Source organism: Cinclus cinclus, chromosome 3 (genome assembly GCF_963662255.1).
Source record: "Cinclus cinclus chromosome 3, bCinCin1.1, whole genome shotgun sequence".
Lineage (NCBI taxonomy): Eukaryota > Metazoa > Chordata > Aves > Passeriformes > Cinclidae > Cinclus > Cinclus cinclus.
The window spans coordinates 96,049,794-96,070,649 of record NC_085048.1 but is presented as its reverse complement, the minus strand read 5'-3'; the positions used below and the strand labels follow the sequence as shown (position 1 = coordinate 96,070,649).

General features: G+C 36.4%; 1 protein-coding gene across 4 annotated transcripts in view; it reads left to right on the top strand.

Annotated features, from left to right (window-relative positions):
* The window catches only part of CDC42BPA (CDC42 binding protein kinase alpha), a 175,516-nt gene that overhangs the window by 81,412 nt on the left and 73,248 nt on the right, over positions 1-20,856 (top strand). For all 4 annotated transcript variants that reach the window (XM_062489343.1, XM_062489341.1, XM_062489344.1 and 1 more), the window contains exon 6: positions 20,065-20,158. In XM_062489343.1, coding sequence (XP_062345327.1) covers positions 20,065-20,158 — 94 coding nt within the window. The remainder of the gene's footprint in view (positions 1-20,064; positions 20,159-20,856) is intronic.

Genomic DNA, 20,856 nt, shown 5'->3' with positions numbered 1-20,856 from the left:
ATTAAAATACTCCTGTGTTAAAGGATGAAAGTGTGGTTTTGATCTCTAGGGAAGTGATCTTCTGAAAAAAGCATATGCTCACAATCCTCCTCAGGTGCCAGAGATACCATAAGCTGATTTAAAGCTGATTTTGTATATAAATATTTTGTTAGGATATATTTATACAAGCATGCTTCACTTTTAATATGCTTCCTTGTCTATATGCTGCAGTAGTTTTAATTAACCAAAGATAAATTGTTACCGGTACTTCCGTACTGCTTAATCTGGTACACCAAAGTCTTTGTACAGCTGTATTTGCAGGGCTGGCTCAGTGACTGAAAAGAGGTGACTTTGCAGAGGGCCACACAGACACAGTGATGAGCAGAAGCCATGAGAGCTTTACAAAGCTTTGCAAAACCAAACAAGCAAGAACTGAAAGTTGTCTCACAGTAATTCTTGGCAATGAGGTGGTGAATAGGGTCAACTGGACATCCCATTTAGGTATATTGGAGTTTTACACACTCTGGGAATTAGAAGATAGCTTATCATATCCTCATTTAATATATATAGAGAAAGTGGAGCACAGGCATAGTAAAAAATAAGCACAGCATGTAATTTCATGTGGTGGGCATATTTTCTATTTTATGGCGGAGCAGTAGAGCTGTGGAGTCGGAGTTCAGGTCAATTTTCGTCTCTGACATTGTAGGTGTAGTAACAGCCAAGCTACAGCTGAGGGTAAGTGGAACTCTATGATTATGAATACTTCCAAAAAGGCAAGTAGGTTTCGGGACTGCAATAAATAAGGTAAAATAAAAAATCCACATGTGTTGTATTTCAAGGACTGGTTTTGATCAGGGGACAGCGTTGCAAAACAAAAAGAAGAACTGTAGAATATAACATTTCTTTATGTGTGCATCTTAATTTAAAGAGTTTAGTACTGATGATACAGAGCTAAAGTTCTGTACCACCATGGGCACTTGGTTTTGGTCTGCTTCATACTATTGGAGCAGCAATTAGATTTTGACATATTTGGTAGCCTGATTGGAGTTTCTTTATATGCAAGTCAAAATTTTAGAGATTTCTTTTACGAATAAGAACTTTTAAAATGGTGTTTCATGACACTGTTGAATATGGTCATTCTTCAAGTTGTTGTTTAATCTTAGAATTGTCAGACAACTTGATGAAATTTTAATGTCAAGGATTGTAAATATTATATAAGATGACATTTTGGAAAGGACTTGTGTTCTAGCTGCAGTATTTCTCACTCTGCTAGAATATTTCTCCCAGCTAAACCAAGAGCCATGGTTGCATCATACTGTAAAGGTAGAGATGTAAAATAATGATTTGTTGTACTCACTTCCTTCTCTCTCACAATTGATGAGCTCTTGGGTGTATAAGAGAAGTTTCTGCTGTTACACTCACCAGGAAGGTATTTACATTTTACACAGTTAAGTGCAATATGATTTCTGTTATTATAGTCTTCAGTTTAGTAATTTCTGTATGTGTGATATTCCAGTCCTCCCTGCTGTTACTCCTGCTTTTCAGCTTTGTAATATCTACACATTTTATGGGTGTGCATTTATTTTTGTGCCAGGTTTTAAAGCTAAAATGTTAAATCACTTTCAAAACTGATCCCAGAGGATCAGCAGTAATAATCTCCCTCTGATTTTATTATCTCTTCCAGTGCTATGCAACCGTCTCTCCTTTAGCGAGTTTATTATCAGTACCTTTCCTAGTACTCTCGTTTGTTTTTTCTGTAACACTTTCTCTCATATGAGAAAAATATAAAATATTTTAATATGGAATTGTTTCTCAGTCCATAATACCTGATTCAGGTGACTTGTGCACACAAAGGAATTCAGATTTTGCTCCCAGTGTTTTCATGGCATATTGTGGTATTCCATGTAATCATTCTAAGTATTACACATTATGTTTACAGAAGTGAAAGTTGTTTAGTGTCAGTAGAGTCCACATGTTTTCTGTCTGAAATTCTGTCTGATTAATTGCAACATCTCTGAATAACATTCTCTTTCTACTCATCTGTGTCACAAAGCTGGTAATTCTTTTAAGAATGTAAAATCAAAAAAAGGTAGAAAGTTTAAGTAAGAATAGTATGATTTACAGTTGACAGCACTTGTCAATGGACTCAAAAAGAAATTACTGTCAAGTCACAACTCCTACTTAAACATTGAGTTTGCTTTTGCTTACCTTGTTTCTTTAAAACCATTATTTCTGGAAAATATTTGAGAGTCTGTATTACTAATGTCATGGCTGCTTTTGACAATCAAATGCTTAGGAGAGTTGTGAATGCTGAAATGTAAAACATCATGATTGCCAGTTGAATATTCTAAGAGGGATTAACTTGTCTCTTGCAAAAAAACAAAATAAATCAGAATCTGAGTTCTGAGGATGTCATGGAAATTAATGCAATATTTTTCTGATGTGGTATCTGATTCAAATCCAGACCTTTGCATACCTTCTCACATATTTAATTCCAGTTGAAGAAATCTGATTTATAATAAATGATGATGTTTGACCTTAACAGTCTGTGATAAATTTTAAAAAGTCTTTAATCAAGAATTATGCCAGCTTCATTAGAAACACAAACAGAAGCTGCTCAGTGCAGTTTGCCTGGTGAGATAGCTCTGTTATCCCATTCTGCTTGTTCCATCATTTTCCTGCATTTTTTGTGAGTGTACCAAAACTAACAAATTTCTGTCCCATGATTTTAAAAATTATTGAGTAACTTCTGTCCTCTGCCAGTAACTACACTACATGAATGCAAAACAGATTGCTGATTTCCCTACTTACCTTATGAATGTGTTGCCAAAACCTGTCTATGTTTGTGCCTGCCAAAACTCTGCCTGTCTCAATGTTTTTGTCTTCCTTCCACCCAGTGTGCACTAACTTGAATGTGTGTATCTTAAAGTGTCTTTACAAGACTACCATGAAACCTCTAACAAACTGGAGCTTTTTTGAGGATATCATGTAGAAGAAAAGAAATCTAGATCTTCACTTTAATATCAAGTGTGTGTCTTCATGTTGCAGGTGCTGATTTCTGTGGGTTAGGAAATGTTGTGCTTTGTCTGTGCTTGTGTGATTCAGATCAATAAGCATTTCAGAAACTTGTTTTGTGTCCATTATTGCTGCTCAGTTCTCTAATACCAGATCATTGCATTGTAACGTGTGTGGATTATTGACAGCATCAAAATAATTTTCTCATCTCTCTGTTATGGAGTGATGAAATAATAGAATTGTTCTGACAATGTCAGGAAATTCCTGTTCCCTCATGAAAACACCATCTTGAATTGGATTTAAGTAGTATCCTGTTAGAAATTTTGACACAATCCTGGTGTGGTTCTTGGGTTCTGTTATGGCTGAAATTCTCTATAACTGGTCTGCTGGAACACATTGCAAGAGTTACTGAAAAGCAAATGTACATTTAAGGTAAAAGTGCAGCTCATGTGTGAAATGGTTGAGATACACATGCTAGTGTTGGATTCATACTACAGGCTTTGACTTAATTTGTGTTTTATGGTAATGAGAATTCTTGGCTGAAAGTATCTGATGGTGAGATAGTAGTTTGCACAACATTGAAATAGCACCAGTAATAATCTTACTGAAATTGGTAATTACATTAGCATAATATATTAAATAGAAGACCTCTGAATACCTTATCTTTTGTGTGTTACTTTTTTTGTCCATTTCTAGTCTAATAGATCTTTTTGAACCACAGTTTTATTCCAGTGAACATTTATGGTATTCAAATCTCAGCTCTGGGCAGGCAGTACCTAACCACTGTTGCATAATTTTATATACTCCTTGGTTCCAGATCCATGGGAAGAAATAAGGTAATTTATGTAGACATTTTAAGCAGTGTTGTGTATATTAAAAGAACCAGCAATGAGTTGGCTATCAGTTTTGCAGGGAATTGTGGTGTCTTACCTTTACTGTGCTTTTGCCAAGGAGGGTTGGAGCAGATTATCCTTGTGGTCTGTTTCAACCTGGTATTCTATGATCTGTTTAGAGCAGGTCATCTCAAATTTAATATTTTAAAAATTTTAAAATTTAAATTAAATTTTAAAATTTAATATTTAAGTAGCGGCCATTGCTGCCTGATGTTTCAACACAGAATAGGAGCCTGTCTTTAAACCTGTGAAAAAGAGAAGTGTTAGGCACATGGGTAGCTTTGCTTACTTAGGAAGTATTGTTTTCTCATAATGCTTTGGTAATGGTGTTGATAATGTCAAGAATTGTAGAAAAAAAGTCTCCGTTTTTCAAATAAACACTCTGCTGAAAGCCATTTGGCTGGAGGTGAGTTCAGGAAAGGGTCTCCTGGTTGGAGATGAAGTGCAGGCACAAAGATCTTTGATTTCACACTTCTGAATAAATTTCAGACAAGTAAAACTAGTTATTTTGGTTTTTTTGATTCAAACTTTGCCTGATTCAGATCAACTATAGCACATGTCCAAAGGAAGTTTTTTATTAACTCCACCTATGTATCATGTTAATAAATCATTTATTGATGCAACAGGTTTACTTGCTAGTTTAAGTTGGAAATTGCTGTTCCTTGCTTTAAATTTTTTGCTTTCCATTTGGCTTCCAGATAGAAAAGCAATGCTTGAGTCTTAGCCAGACAAGAATGTTGAATTCATCATTCATCAATTCACATATCCCTCAGTCCTCTTAAGAATTAATGTCAAAACTAGTTAAAACTGTTCATTATGCAAGTTCTGAAGTGCTCCTTCTGTGACATTACATATAGACAAAGACTTCCTGTCAGACTCCTTGTTAACCACTAGGTACACCAGAGCCAACTAATTCTGCTTAAACAGGCAAGCAACAATGAGATTAACTGTAGGTTAAGTGACTCAAAATAGCAGCTTTGGTCCTCCAAGTGACCAGCAATTTAAATGGTGCAGAGTCCAGACAGAAAATAAGCATGGGCATGAGGGAAACGAAGAGGAAGATAGGGGTGACTTCTGAGAGCTTGAGGGATGGTGTGCCTGTTGTACTTTTGAATATCCCTAAATAATTGTTTCTTCTATGATAGTATTCTCTGACTTTATTTAAAAATTGTGAATTCAGCCACAGTTTTCACTCAGTAGCTGCAGTACTCCATTTGAATCTCTCTTTAATGAGGCACATCAGTCGTATTCTAAATCTCTAATAAAAAAATCAGCAATGCTGTGAAGTGTGTAGTTTACTACTATATGTTCTCTCATTTTAACTTATTGATATGAATTCTGTTGTTGCATTCAGTGATAGGACTAAAAATTAAAAAGCTGGAATCACTTTCCATTATTTTGTCTGAGATGCAGGCTTGTGGTTCACCTGAGTGCTTCAGCAAATTTGACTCTTGCCTGAGCACCAGCTGACTCTTACCACCCTCCCCTTCAGTTGTCTGCACAAGGTGCTGCTTGTTCAGCATTTTCAAAACTTAAAACTTCTCTCTATGACGAACTCCTCCTTTCTGTAGTTAATGGCTTTTGTATGAATGTCAAACGTGAAAAAGCCCAATAGAAAAAAAAAATAATTGGTTGTTACTAAATAATCAACAGGCAGGCTAGGAATTGGAAGCACATCTTTACATCCTGCTGTTCACTGTTTTCTGTCCTTCCTTCTCTACTTCCGTTCATGTTTATACTGTAATGCAAAGAAGGGTCAAGGAGCTGGTCTTTCTGAGGAGAAAAAATTCCTAGTGTGTAACATCTTGCTTGGTATCCCATGGTTCAGATGAAGGATAAAAGCCTCAGTCTCTTACAGAATTCTCAGTAAAACTGACAGAGTAGAAGAACCTCTGACAATAGGGTGATAAAATGAAAAGCTAAAACCTCATTATATAGGCAGTAAATCTGTTATTTTGAATGCAATTTTAGTGTCAAAAACAAAGCACCCTTTTCCCGTCCAAAATAACAAAATAAAAGAAAAAAGTAAGATGTAATAAAAACTGTTTTTCATTTTGGCACAGGAGACTTCTGGGGAGTCTCTTAATTCACCTTGTGCTCCCCCTGGACATGGTCAGAAGCAAAGCTCTACAATTTCACATGGATCTGACTTTACACAAAGGAGAAGCTAATGCCAAATAACAGTGTACAATGTATCTTCTTTTAGCAGTCTGTGTAGGGTTTCAGCCAGAAATGAGTCTTTGCCCTGCTCCTCTGTGTTGAGGGTTTGGGCAGGCTGGTTGTGTTTTGAAATGCCCAGCGTGACCAGTGCAATGCTTTGGGGCTGCCTTCCCACCTGGACTCTGAACTGAGCAGCAAGGCACAATGCTTACTTTTCACCCTCTACAAAAGTATTTTGGAGTCCTGAGTAATACAGCAAATTAAAAAAAAAAAAAATCACATCATGACAGAGGTGAGAGGATTTTTGTTTCTTCATTTCTGCTTTCCTTGCGGATTTGGAGCCATTTATGTCCCTCTTCAGCTCCTTCCACCGCTGGGTGGTTCTTCCACCCTTTGGGCTGATCTCCCTCTGGAGGACTTGGTCGAGAATTTCGTGAGAGATTTGTGATGCGATTTCTCACCTGGCTGTGGAATAGCACACAGGAAATGATGCAGTCCTGTTGCTTGTTTCTTGTCAGTGTACAGCCTTGCCTGTGTGCACACCTGTAAGGAGCTCACTCTTTTTCTTGCTTCCTCCAGCAAGGCTTTAAGTCAACCTATACCAGCATTGGTCAGGTTGGTGGTTGACATGGAATGAATAATAGTATGAAATAATCTAAATTTCTAACAAAATACAGATTTCCTTCCTTCCATTGCACATATGTAGGTGCTTTTACTCTCCTTTTCTCTGTCACTAAAAACAGTCACTTTGCATTTCTTGTGTTCAGCAGCAGTATTTTTTGCTGTATTTAGCAACTTGTGAATAGAATTCCTTCAACAGAGATTTTTTTTTTTTTTCCAGATAACCAAGAGGTAATAAATATTATGCTGTATTTGCAACAGAGTAAAGAACATGTTCAAGCTGGGGGGAAGCAAGAGAGATTGCCCTAAATCTAGTTCTATTATTTCAGGAGTAATAGGTTCTTTGCTCCTCACTGTTCTACTTTTTTTACTTACTCACTAGGAAGGAATCTTCTTTCCAATTAGCATTTAACCTCTGTACTGTCAATTTAGGGCACAGTTAAGTGAAAAGCAGATTTGGAAAAGCTATACTTTTTTCTGTTGTATTTGTTCTTTTCCCCCACCTCCCTTTTTTTTTCTTGGAGAGGGGTATTCTTAACAACACTGACTTCCATTCAAAAAAAAAGGAATCTCAAGTACCTCTGTAACTGCTGAATAATCCTTTATTGGGCGAAGGCTGAAGAAAGCAAAGGTTCTGTACAGCACATTAAAATGGCTGTATAGTAGTGTTGTTTTCAGAAACATTCTTTTGCTGGGCAGTCTTTCAAAAAAATATATGAAACCTAAAGCCCTGCTAGACTGGGAGAAGAGCAGTAAAACATATAGGATATAGCAATGCTTCTTCACATATTGCAAGAGCTATGGCAAGTGCTTGATGTATGTGATTAATGGCTTCAGATGGCATTAGTTTTCTTCTTGTGAACTGTTTTTTTAAAGTCTCCCGGGTTTACTTGAAGCTTTGTATCTTATCTTTGTTCTGTTTCCCACACAACTCAGGAACAACAAACAATTCATTTAGATTTTTGTAATGTGCTCCCTATTCCTGAATATTTTACGTGTCCTTAAAATATGTTCCACTTTCTTCTGTGTTTCTCCCTCTCCCTTTAATACACTTTTAATGGTTTTTTATTGCTGATCAAATTAATTGATGGGGGAGAGATGAGATAAGATCAACCTCCTATTAAGACTGTATATTCTTCTTTTGGAAAAACGAAAAGAATTAAGTGATCTCAGAACTCAATTCTGCACAGACCTCCCTTGCCCTCACCTCCATTAATTCTCATTGTATTTATATCTGTGTATTTATTCCTGGGGGAAGATAGAAGAGGACTAAGAAAGAGTTGCTGTGGGGTGCAGTATGGGCCCAGCAGGTTAGTTTGTTTCTGGATCAGTCACAGAAATTTTCCAGTGATCTACAACTAATAGCTTGCTTAAGCTCAGAGCACTTATAAATATCCCTGATAAAAATACATGCAGGTGTGCCCTATACAGATATACATACAAAGATGCATCTAAGAATATATATATTAAAATTTTGTTAGATTGCCTGGACAGCTTCTGAGTAAACACTCTTCTGTGAATTGCTTTCTTTGTATCATCAGTGGATTTAAAAAAAAGAATATGCAAAATTTTTTTTGGCTGTTATCAAACCAGTGCAAGTCTTCAGTTTATGTAGTCTTGTTTACTCTCAGAATTTTTCAATACTGTGAGCTGTTTCAGGGACCGTGTGTGGTTGTGCTGAAAAGCAAAGAGATGAGACTGCATATCTAAAATGAGGATCAAAAGGAAAGAAAACATTTATCTGCCTTGAAATACGTGTTAAGGGTTTTTAACATAGGTAGTAATTTAAGTGCAACAGCTGAGCATATTCTGGATTCCATGTTAGCCTCTTCTTTCAGGATTTCTTTGACAGATGGCACTCACAGATGGACATAATATTCTTAAGGAGCTTACTCTTTCTACTCCCTTACCCACCAGTAACTCATGATACTATTAGAAATCTAAAAAGCTTTGACATGAATTAGCCTTACTTAGCAGACTTTAATTTTTTAATCTTTAGACTATGCTGCAGGGTAGTAGTCCTTGTGGAGTTCCTAATCTGTTTACTTAAGTTCTTAGAAGCCAAAATGGAATTCCAATAAAGTTGACATGGCAAAACATGGCAAATGTACTGTCATTTTATTGCTTTTTGAATTGTCATGATGATATTTTTATTCTTATATTCTGGAGGAAAAATATGAAATGATATAAAAAGAGTAGAGTTTGACAACCCAGAAACAGCTCTGTCAACTGCAGTTCATAGAGTTCAAGCAATTTGCTTGGTATTCCATTGTAACTGTATTGAAATCTGAAGTGAATAAACCTAATATTTAATGTTGGATGCTTAATGAAGCTTGTTTCTACCACCATCAGCTTAAATTAGTTTGGTTTTTAGTATTTCAAGGTATCATCTAATAGGGTGCCTCAACAAAAGAGCAAACTGTACTCAAGATACTTGAATTCACTTCTTGTGATAGTTACGTTTTTTGTCACGTACTTGGTGTCATTCCTCAATATTCATGCAACTTTGGGCTTGAAGGCCATTATTCTTTACAATGTTGACTCAAACGGCAGTTTTCCCTGATGAATGTTGTTGGTGTGGAGTTTCTGTTGAGGAATGTGAAATTATAAGCAGAGTGATCAGGTCCAAAAAAAGCATTGTGACAGCTGGACAGGTTAGAAAGGCAAAAATAGTGAGTGCCCTCAGCCGGGTCCTCTGCTGAATGTATTTGTAGCTTATTAGAAAAGTAGAACACCAGATGGAGATAGAAACATGAACTCCATTTTTGTTTTGTTTTGTTTTCTAAGTTTTGTGTAAATTCAAGGTACCCAACTCTTTCTTCATGAATAGTACATAGCCTACCATGGCACAGCTTCTGGTTCATGGCCTATTTTTAATTGTGTTCTTTTACTGTAGGGCTCCTTACTAGGTGAGCAATCCACTTCCTACTATCCCATTTTTCCCAGAGGCTCCTTCATTTCAGGTTGCTTCAGTATTTTTAGTGTAGGCACAGTTAGTTAGTCGCATAAGGATATAATTTAAACACCTCTTTTGAATCTTTCTGCCTGTGAGTAGTTGGGTTCTTCAGAACTCTGTAATTGAACAGTCCTAATAAAAATAATTTTCTTCTGCTTGTGTTGAAGTGCTCTGTTCTAGGGAATGTGGATTGCTGAGAATAGTCTTTCATAGTAATAAAAAAGCATGCATATACAAATTTGCATACTGCAAATTTACAAAACATTTTAGCTCATGAAAGCATGGTGAGAAAAGTAATCCATGAATTGTAATAAGTAGTCCAGGCCCGGATAGTGCCTAGTTTGCATCTTCAGCAAATTTCTTATGGATTTTGCCACCTGAAAGTCTTCCTATAAACCTTGCTTTGCTCCTGGCTATTTTAAATATATATATGCATACATATGTGTGTGCTGTAGCCTTTCTTAGGAGGAGATGAGTCTTCTCTGATAGCCAAGACTTTTTACACAGAGAAAACTTGTGTGACAGAACAGTGGTGTGGAGGGCTACTCATGGAGTGGTGTCTGATGGCTTCAGGCCAATCTTGCCAGCACTGATTGTCTTAACAGTGTAAGCAATGGCAGAGACTAACCTCAACTGCTGTGCATTTTGGGATAAGTAGGGGCTTTCTGTTAGTGGGAGTTTATATCAGGGAAAGGAAGCTTTTAATTTTAACAATTTTTTAAGCCTGACTGTTATTATTGAATGGCAAGATAAAATCAAGACAGTTTTGTGGTTTTACCTGTCACAGCACTGCAGAGTTGAGAGAGAGAGAGAGAGAGAGAGAGAGAGAGAGAGAGAGAGACTTTGCCCATTTTTGTTTTATGAGCTGCAATTTCCAGTGCAAAAATAGGCATGTTCTTAATTCTAGAAGGCTAAACATACTTTCTGTCTTGAGCCAGAAGAAGTCAGAAGTATGTAGGCTACTACAACTGAACCTGTAGTACTTCGGTGTTGCTACATTTAAGAATTAGGTTTGAGGAGCTTTGGTAGAACATAACCAGAAGGTTATTAGTGAAATAAAATTGAAAATGTGGTTTAGTCTTAATTTCAGAATCACAGGGGTGACACGGGTGAGGTTGAAAGGAACCTCTTTAGGTCAGCTGATCTAACCCTCCTGCTCAGAACAAGGTCACTGAGAGCAGCTTCCCATTTCCCATTGGATTTTTTGAGTAGTCCTTCCAAATTAACCATAATTCTGTATTGGCTTTGATCACTGAATGACACAATGCCTGCAGAGCTATACCATACTGAGCTAGAGTTCTGTTACAACTTGTTTCATGTAAGAATATTTACCTCATTTCCCAAGTATTGTCTCCTTGATCTCTACAAATTGCATTCGGTTCGTAGCAATTTTTACTAATTTCCTGTGTTGATTCTTGGACTTCTCAAACCAAGTATTTTTTACCAAATCAGTTTTTGTTTCTGAAAAAGAAATAGTTAAAAACATTCCTGTTTTGTTTCTTCCATCTTATGTTTGTGCCTCTTTCAAAACCTTTATGGTTGTACCTCAATCTTTTGCAGCAGGACAGGCCATAATAAAAAGCTATTAAAAACCATTAAAATTACCCAAAAAGAAAAAAGGTACAAGGCTCTCATATTTTCATGCATGAAATTTTAATCAATAATACTATTCTGTTCAAGATCAATGCATTATTAAACATTCAAGTGTTCAATACTTTATATGTGCTCAATTTTATATTTGAATCTTTACAAGTTTTTTTTTGTCTCATATGAGTAACTCAGCTACAAGTCAACCCTGAGGAAAGTTACCAACTTCTATATTCTTGATCCACTGTGAGAGGCCAGTTAACTTGAGATTGGGTTTTTAAATTTGTTTTTAACAGTTTCTATGTCAAACTGTTTCAATTAACTTCTATTTTTAAAATTTTGAACTTTTACAAGTTTCAGAATGTGTTGGACTTTCTCTTGCATGCTTGATTGTTTAGCATAAGGAATTGTCTTTCTGATAATGTCTACCTCTCTTTTATTCTTATTTCATTGGTGTTCAAAATCACATCTGTAAATCAGCCTTGTAAAGTACTGAATCTACAATAGTTATCAAATAGCAGTGTGTTCCTTTTAGTCTGTAAAGCTGACAAGACAATAGAAAAAATCCCTAGGCAGTCACAAGTGACTTTGCCCTGACATCTCTTTAAAATGCTGCATGAAGGGCCTAACCTGCATGTGAGGGTTTTTACCGTAGATACCTGGTTCTGTCAGCTGATTAGTATTTTAGATGAAGACAGTAGCTGTGGGGAGTATGTAGCAGCCAAGCATTTATCCAGAAGAATTTTTCAAATCACCCCTTTTACTTATCTTTTCAAAAGAAGGAAAAAGCTTTTAAAAATAATTATTCTTGGTTTGCAATTGTTATCGTGTTTGAGATATCCATTACTTGGAAACAAATACATATGCACAAAGCCCACAGGGAGACATTTTCTGAGGTAAATTAATTCTAGGATATTATAATATGATGTGGTGGAGTATATATTTATAAGCCAGTAACTACACTCTGTTCAAGTGTTCAGGAATGAATATGAGTGCCTGAACAAACTCAAGATATATATGTGTTGGCTGATGTACTCGTTCCCTGTTGCTTGTTATTATTTCCTTTATTAGCATTTGAAATTCATAAAGAGCATTGGATACCACAAGGTAAACACTGTGTTGTGTCCAGAATACTTGTCCGAGTGGCAGATATTAAAGACTGTAGAGCAAAGGACTGGGAGAGGACTTGGAGAGGTCAGCTAGTACTTTCCTTGGGCTGCAAGGCAGGATCAAACTGTAGCTAAACCAGTCTTGACAGACATTTGTCTAACTGGTTTTAAAAGAAAAGTGATGGAGATGATGACATTTCCTGAAGCAATTTGTTCCAGTGTCCTACTGTCATTATTATGGAAGTGTTTTCTAATGTTCCATCTGAGTGTCTTTCATTGGTACTTAAATTCATTATTTCTTGTGTTACCACACTCGGTGGGGCTGAGTATTCAATTTCATCTGTTTTGCATTATGCACTTCAAGTCTGTGGTGCAAATTCTTCATAGTAAGAGAGGAATGTAATGTAATTACTTTATTTTTAGTGAAAACTGAAATTATTTCTCTGAGTCTGGATGATGGATTTTAAAAAGTACACTTTGGCAGAAAGTGTGGTCTGGAGCTAAGTTAGTTTGGAAGTATCTGATTCTGTAGGTGCTGCACTAAATGTACTGCATGCAGTACATGGAACCTTGAATTTTGTTGTGTTTTTCATTTAGTTTTGTGATATTACTAAGAATTAAACTTCGTTAGGATGTGTTACAATATGAATATAAAATTGTCCATACTGATCAATAAATAATGATTATATCACAAATCTAGAGCCTTTATTGTTGTGGTTTGGTTGATGTTTCCAACTAATTGATGAGAGTCTGTCCATTGAATGTAATGAGATTTAGAGGAATCTCCTGCTGCTTAAAGTAGAGAGATTGTTTTAGCAGAGGTGAATTACTGGGTGTTCCTGGAACAACACATGCACAATAATTTATTATCAAGAGTTAAAGAGAAAACAAGGAAGTTTTACACTGTTAAGATACTGTTTAAGAAAAAAATAATTATAAAATAAGGTTGATTATAGCATTTATTTTTTCTCTGTAGTTGCTCTTCTTATTAAGGTTTAAATTCTGAAGTGTTCAGTCTTTGGCTATTCCTCATGACTTCAGGGCTATAAGCACATCGTATTTGCTTGTATGCTTTAGTTTGTCAGCTTTTCATGAGGCAGGTTTTGTTTAGTATACAAACATGCTGCAATGGTTTGGGTGCTATATAAATAATAAGGCTAAGATCAAAGTTATTTCAATTATTTTGGTTTCAATCAGAATACACGCTTTTTGGATCTCACCCAGAAATGAAGGCGTGTCTGTTTAGGAGAAGGTACAGTAGACTCTTGATAAGAGGCACGGTTAATGAGGTACAACATATCCCAGTTTTCTCATGCTGCTATCTTGTACAGCCTGTCTTGTTGGGATTGCTAAAGAATAGCTGCCAACTGTCCAAATCTAATTTGGCTCAGTGTACATTGGTCTCTCTGCCAGATGGAGCCTATTTCTACTTTTGCTCATCAGAATTCAGATAAACCGTAGTTGGCAGAGTATGGCAATGCTGACTTTGATAGAACCCAGTCCACTGTAATGGAAAATAGAAACATCAATGCCCATACATTTGACTGTGAAAAAAGGCATTATTTGACCAGCATTCTTGCTGGAAGTTCACCAGATATTTCACTCTGTGTATCTAAAGCAAACTGTCAGTAGAGCATCACTGAATACCTTAACAAAAACTTCACAGGCACCAATTTTTCTCATTTCATTGGAGTGCTGCCCAAACCAAATATCTTCATTTTTAATCATGAATGTATTATTTCTTTGTGAGAGGTATATGGAGGGAAAGTCTGCCTGAAACAACAGAAGGGAGTGAAATAAGCAGTTTGCCAAACTTCTGTCCTGACTAAGGATAATCCTGTATTCTGAAGGAATTTTGGAGGAAAAGTCCAGGCATTCTGGCAGTGAAGTCTTGGTTGTGTTTTTTCTTAAAGCAGGTAACTTGACAGAGGGTGGCATTTCTTATTGTAACAGTGAATAATTACAATAATTGATTTGTCTGTTTTTAACCTTTTGATTTATACTTTTGGGGAATGCTCTTGCATGTACAGTGAGCAAATTATGTGCTGTGAAATCTTTAATAGGTATTAGTAATAAGCTTCTCTGTGCCAGCAGCTACACCTGAAACTAATTTATTTTTCTCATAGGCTGGTGTTTTAATGCTACCAGTGCAAATTAAAAATTCGGTTCATGTGAATTTTTCACAAAAAAATAATTTTATGTAAGCTATTCACTTTGTTCCTTGCCATTCAAGGATAATACATCTTGAGGCATGTGACCTGTTTAGGAAAATTAATTCATTTCCATGCTTTTCTAATGTTAGCATTAGGAATAAAAATTTGTTCTCCAGATTATCTCTTTCTTATCTACTAGGCTCAAATAAACTAGTACCTCAGCTATCAAACTGCTCCTTTGATTTCAGACAGGTCCATTTCTCTGTTCAGGCTCAGCTCACATCGTGATTGTGGCCTTAGAACAGTGTGAGTCTCTTTGTTGTCATTTCAGTTCTGCTGGTTTTTTAAGAGCTCAGCTGTGTATGCAAGGACAGTCCATCAGCATCTGAAATGTTTATTCCAAGGAGAATATGTTGGACATAGTAAGAGGTTCCCACTTGCACCACCTGGCGACTTTTGTTGATCTTGAGAAGAACTTGCTTTTTCTTCCATTTCTGTCTGATCATTTATGTTTTGAAAGAAAAAATAATAATATGGATGAATAATAAACCAAGTAAATTCTGCATCATAACTGTACAGCTACCAAGAAGAGGGATCCCTACTGGTCACAAAATCTTTAATACCACTAGGGATTTTATCTCATAAACTTAGAAGATATAAGCCTGTGGGTTGACCCACTGGCACAGTCTTTGGTAGTGTTTAATACAACTCTTAGTCAATCATTCTGATACAGTTCTTGAAATAATTGTCCCTCTATTTTTGATGAATCTTCCATTCTGTTTGTCTGGTCCCTGCCTCCGTGAAACTGCTGTTGAAATAAAATTAAGGTTTTTCTAAATCTGCTGCTTCCTGTTCTGTAGACCTGAGGAACTTCAGATGTTCTTGCAAGTAACAGAGCTGCACTGATTCAGTGATTCAAGGAATGACATAGATGAACTTCAGGGACTCATATGCATTTGAAACCATAAGATGGTGAGATAATTCAAGTTGTAAGGAACTTATGGGAGTTTTCTAGTCCAAATTTCAATATGCAAGACCTCATAGTTCCTTAAGTTTCCTTTAGTATCAGAAATAAATCCAGGGAAAAAAATATATATTCACATGTATGAAAAATTCTTTTTTAGTTTATATTACAGCTGGAATGTGCTATGGATTTAGCATGTCTCAGAGGGAATAGTTTTTCTTGAGTCTTACTGAATAAATGAAATTCTACTCTGGCTCATTAACAAAGAAATCAAAATAAATGGCAATAATCCAGGCATCTGCTGTAGTCCTATTTCAGAATATTGTTTATATTAACACAGTTAGTATGTAAAATGTTTGGGTTTTAATTACAGCTTAGGAAAGTAAATGGTTTTAAAGAGAGGTGATTGAAGTCATCTGGGTAAACATGGCAGTCTGAAGAACAGCTTCCCAAATTAAACTAAGAAGCATTATAAGGAAGTAAGGAAGGATTCGTTTAAGACTTTTCTTTCTTTTTTTAAGTTTTTTTTTTTTTTCATTAGCGTTCACACTCATTTTTGGCGCAAGTGAAGTGTTCACTGTTATGCACTGTTTATTCCTATTGCATTCTCCAGAAAACAGCAGCAAAGCTGCTGTGCAGTGCTGATTTTCTCCTACAGTCAAGGCCAACAAAGCTCAGAAAAGTAGAAGTTGCTCCTTAGACACTCTGTTGGAGTCAAAGTTTAAATGGACATATGTATTTCTAGAGAAGTTTATTTGGTCCAGATTTCTAGTCCCCTTGGCACTGTTAAATCAGTCATTGAAAAAAGAAATTCTTTGGATATGTTGAGTTCCTGTGTTCCCTTAATTCAGTGTGGAGCATATTTGAAGAATTTGTACTAGCCTGGCTTGTGCTGAACTCCGGCAACCTGCACCTCTTGAACACTGAGCTTCCCCAGAAGCTGCTCTCGGAGCAGGGCTGAACTGTCTGGGACTTGGTCAGGCTCAGGGTCTTGAGAGAGAGCACAGTGGTGTCAGAGCAATTGCTCCAATTCAGTACTTGTTCCTCCTATAAATCTGGCTTATAAAATGCCTTTCAAATGCTTATATTTCTTGAAGGTGAATTAGTATTTCATATTACAATTGAGCTGACCTTTTATTGCAGTGAACTAATTACAGAGGTAGTGGGGTGTTTGGGCTCCATAGCCTTCTAGCCAGATGATATTAGTTGCTTAACTGAACACTATGGTTCTTGTTGAGTGATGTTGAAATGGTCTGCCCACAATCACCTGGTAGCTCTTACCTACAGGGATTCAGCCCAGTGGTCTATTCACCAAGCCATATAACTTTTCATTATTTGCTCATAAGTTTTGCCAGATTTTAGCTGCTTGGTCTAGAATTTTCCTCCTTCAGTATTTGCTGAAGCAATAAGTGTTCCTCTTTCCAGAAACAAGATCAAGAAATGTGGATTGCTTTTTTCCTATATGGATTTTCAATTAATAAAAGAATTATTACAAAACTAATGAGAAAATCTGCTGTGGGATGTGGAGACTTGAATTCAGGAGAGACTCCTCCATGAGTCATGGATGTATTTTCATGTCTCTGCCCCCTACCTAGATATTTTCAGGTTATAATTGTTCCCTCAATATTTCAGTTGTTACGAGTTCCAAACAATTGTGTGCAAAATTTGACCCCTAAATTCTTTTTAGTTTTCTTCTGCTGTAGCTTTGCACTCCTTCAGAGCTGCAATATTGAAGGAATTTGGGGTGATGCTGATAGACACTAGAGACAGTATGGAGTGTGTCTATTACTGATAGCTCTCTTCCTTTTGGGGCCAAAGATTGCTATGTAAACTGGACAGGAACTGGACATGAGGAAAAAGGATAGTTGTCTTTTCATGGGAATAGGAAGCTGGTGGGAACAGGACTGTGAGTCAAGAGTGACTGCTGAGAATTGAGACAGGATGAAAAGAAAGATGGGTTAAAATTGAACAAGCAGGGAGATGAGGACTTGGGAGTGAAGAAGCTGGGAGAGAAAGAAGGCAGTAGAAGGGGAGGAAATTTGGGGTTGATAGGCTGTGGAGGATTGGACATCTCAGCTTTTGAGGGGAGTCTAGGAGAGACAGGAATAAAAATGAAGTTGAGATGGAAGTAGAAGGAATCAGCCCATACAGTGAAGAAGCTGGGATAAGCTGGGGAAGATGAAGTGAATGTGAAGAAAGAACACCATATTCTCTTTTGAACAGGAGATAGATGAGTTCTGATCACTGAAGAGAGTAAATAAATGTCATTCAAAACAAAAGCTGGAACAAAACTCATCATTCTCATGCAATCTGACTGCTGCAGGCTCAGTAGAGATGCAGGGTTTAAGACATTATTTTTTCCCATAATCACCACCTTCACACTGTTCAGTTACACTGGCAGTAATTGCTCCTATTCCTTGTTCCCCTCTGTAGCTCATAATTTTCTTTCCCTTTGCTTATAGGTTACTCTGCTCTGCAGGTACCAGAAATTCTTGTCTTTCAAACTGTCTTTTATTAATGTAGTTCAGAATTCAGAACAGTTGTTCATAGCCCATAGCTTCTGTTACAAAAGCTGAAAAGAATTTGTACTTACTAAGTTGGTCTTGTCTTTTTTCCTTAACTGTAAAAATTGTTCTTATGAAGTTAGTACTGAGCATTACAAATGTCACTCTGCAAGAAACTGTTGTTCCTTCAAGTGCATTCATTGGTGTTTGCAGGTTTGGTTTTGCACTGTGTTGACAACACAATGAGATGTTTCATGTTTTCTTTCTGTTTTGTGAGATGGAATGGGAGAGGTGGGATTATGACGATGATTATTAATGTTATTATTTTTTCTCTTGGGAATATATTAAAAGATAGAACATGGATAAATGGAGCCTCAAGGGTGACTCATGTTTTTGTTTAGCTTGAACTAGGTCCAGCTTCTAGAAGGAACTGGATTTTAGGTGCATGTTTTTGCAAAGTGTTAAACTGAAGTTATAACCCCAGCAGTCTCAGTGGCATGTGTTTGTTTTTATTTAGAAGCATTTTTAAGGAATGTTTTTGGTGGGTGAATGCATACCAAACAAAACTATCTCAAGTGTCAGCAAAAGTCAGGTGGAAGAATGGTCTTACGAGAATGGTCTTGGTTATTTTTTCTGATTTACTTTGTAAGGAATTGTCTTTATGCTCAATTGCAAATGGTGAAAGTATGATTTCTTGCAGTGTTTGCTTTGTACTTTATAAATATTTCTGTGTATTTGAAAGGTGCCTGAAGTTTGTTTTCAGCATGGGCTGCTGCCGCATGTCTTTAAGTAACACAAATTCAGGAAGTACTTTTCTTCCAAACAACAAATTGTTACTGTATGAATTGTCACTGAGTGTGTGACACTGTGACACCTTTATGCCATAGCTTCTATAATGTTGTTCAAGGTTCTATTTTTTTTCCCCATTGTAAATTAGCAGTAAGCCATGTCTATAACTCTATTTCTAGCTGGGGGGGGGGGGGGGGGGGGAAGGGAGGAACCACCAAAACCCAGACAACAAAATTTGCTCTCATGTGCAATGTGAATATTTTAGATTGTGACTATTTTTAGATTTGTCTGAAAAACAATCAGTGACATTGATTTTATAAGTTGTTTGGGGAATTAAGCAAAGTGAGGACTTCACCTGTTTTCTGTTTATTTTAGGAGATTTGTTCTTATAGCTTAAAAACATTCACTGAGAAAATATTTGTAGACCTGTATTCATATATTTACAATTTATGTTTTGAATATAAAAGATAAGAGTAGTGTAAGAATCTAATAATGCCATATAATTTTAAAATGTAGTTTGATGTGTATTTCTAATATCTGTACGTAATTGAAAAGAAATTTCAACATTTGAACCTAGTTTACAAGTTGAACAGCAAATCTTCCTCTGATAACTGAGAGCTTTTGACCTACTCAGCTGCATACTGGGAACATACACTCTCTGTATTTCATTACACTTAGGAAAAGCCTGAGACAAAAGGGTCAAGTTTACAATATAAGGAGTACTTATTATATTGCCTGCTTGGAAGGGTAGATCCATCTGCATCATGACCTGAATGAGGCAGCCAGGGTTTGGCCATGAAGAGCTGCAGTAGTGTGTTCAGTGGTCATGTCAGCAGAAGTATGACAGATACACATAGTGAACTGAGATGCATGTGAGAGGAGAATGTCAATGAAAGACAGTAAATCTAAAAATGTGTTGACTAGGTCAGGATTTCATTGGCCTTTGTTCTGTTGTAAAATCTAGGGGTTGTTTTCCAGCTCCAGTTTAAGCATCCATCTTCCACTTGGGAGCATTTCACTAAAATGCTTCAGATGATTTAAAAGTTTTGTATACAAAAGCTCAGAGCAAGTAGATTCTCCTGTCTACCCTTGAGACATGAGAGGAATTTAACTACAGAATTCTTACTAAAATTAAGAAGCATTGTAGGATTCAACGGATCTACAGCCCCTGTCATGAAATGTCTCTAGTGCAAATTTCACCATATCCTAAGTGACTGTCTTCTGTGTACTGACAGGTTGCTGGTTTTGAATGAAAAGACTGTTGCAGAGTTAATGCTGGGAATACACCTTATACAATACATTTTGTACTAATCCTGAAATTTGTTCAATTGCAGGGATATAAAACCAGACAACATCTTGATGGATATGAATGGACATATTCGATTAGCAGATTTTGGTTCTTGTCTAAAACTGATGGAAGATGGAACGGTAAATTAGAAAGAATTGCACATTCCAAAATATTTTTTTTTCTGTCCATTGATTGCCACAAAATGTGTGCTAAATAAAGGGAAAAGGTGCCTTATGGCAAAGGAAATAGAATGTTAATGGTATTGGTATATAACTGTATTGAAACTGGTATATAATTGTATTGAAAATACAAGTGCAGCCTGCTTGGATTTGCAGTATATTAAAAAACCTTTCAGCATACAGTCAACTCATGAATAAATAAAAAAAAGCTGTGCTGTCAGTGCCAAGCAGGTGTTTATGAACTATGAATCTCTTGGTTTAAGCTTGGAGCGCTAATCTTTATTGAAAATGTAAGCTTTAGTATGAGCAGGATGAGATACTGAAATGTGATGATGTTCTTCTAGTACATTAAAATTGCACAGTATATAGTAAGTGTGACTAGAATGTAACTCCAGTATATTTGATCATGCCCCAGGGGGTTACAAAGCATTTGACCTAATATATGTGATTACCAAATCTATAATTGCTTACTTGCTCTAATCTTGACAATTGACAGTTTTGTCCTTTATCTGTTTTTAAATAATGATAATAGTTTAGCAAAACTATATTATTGGGATGCCTATTAATGCAGTGCCTTGGATGCTTTATGAATTTAGAAGCTTTTGCTTGTGGGTAGTTGTTCTGTTATGATAAGAATGTGAGGCTAAATTTATATATAC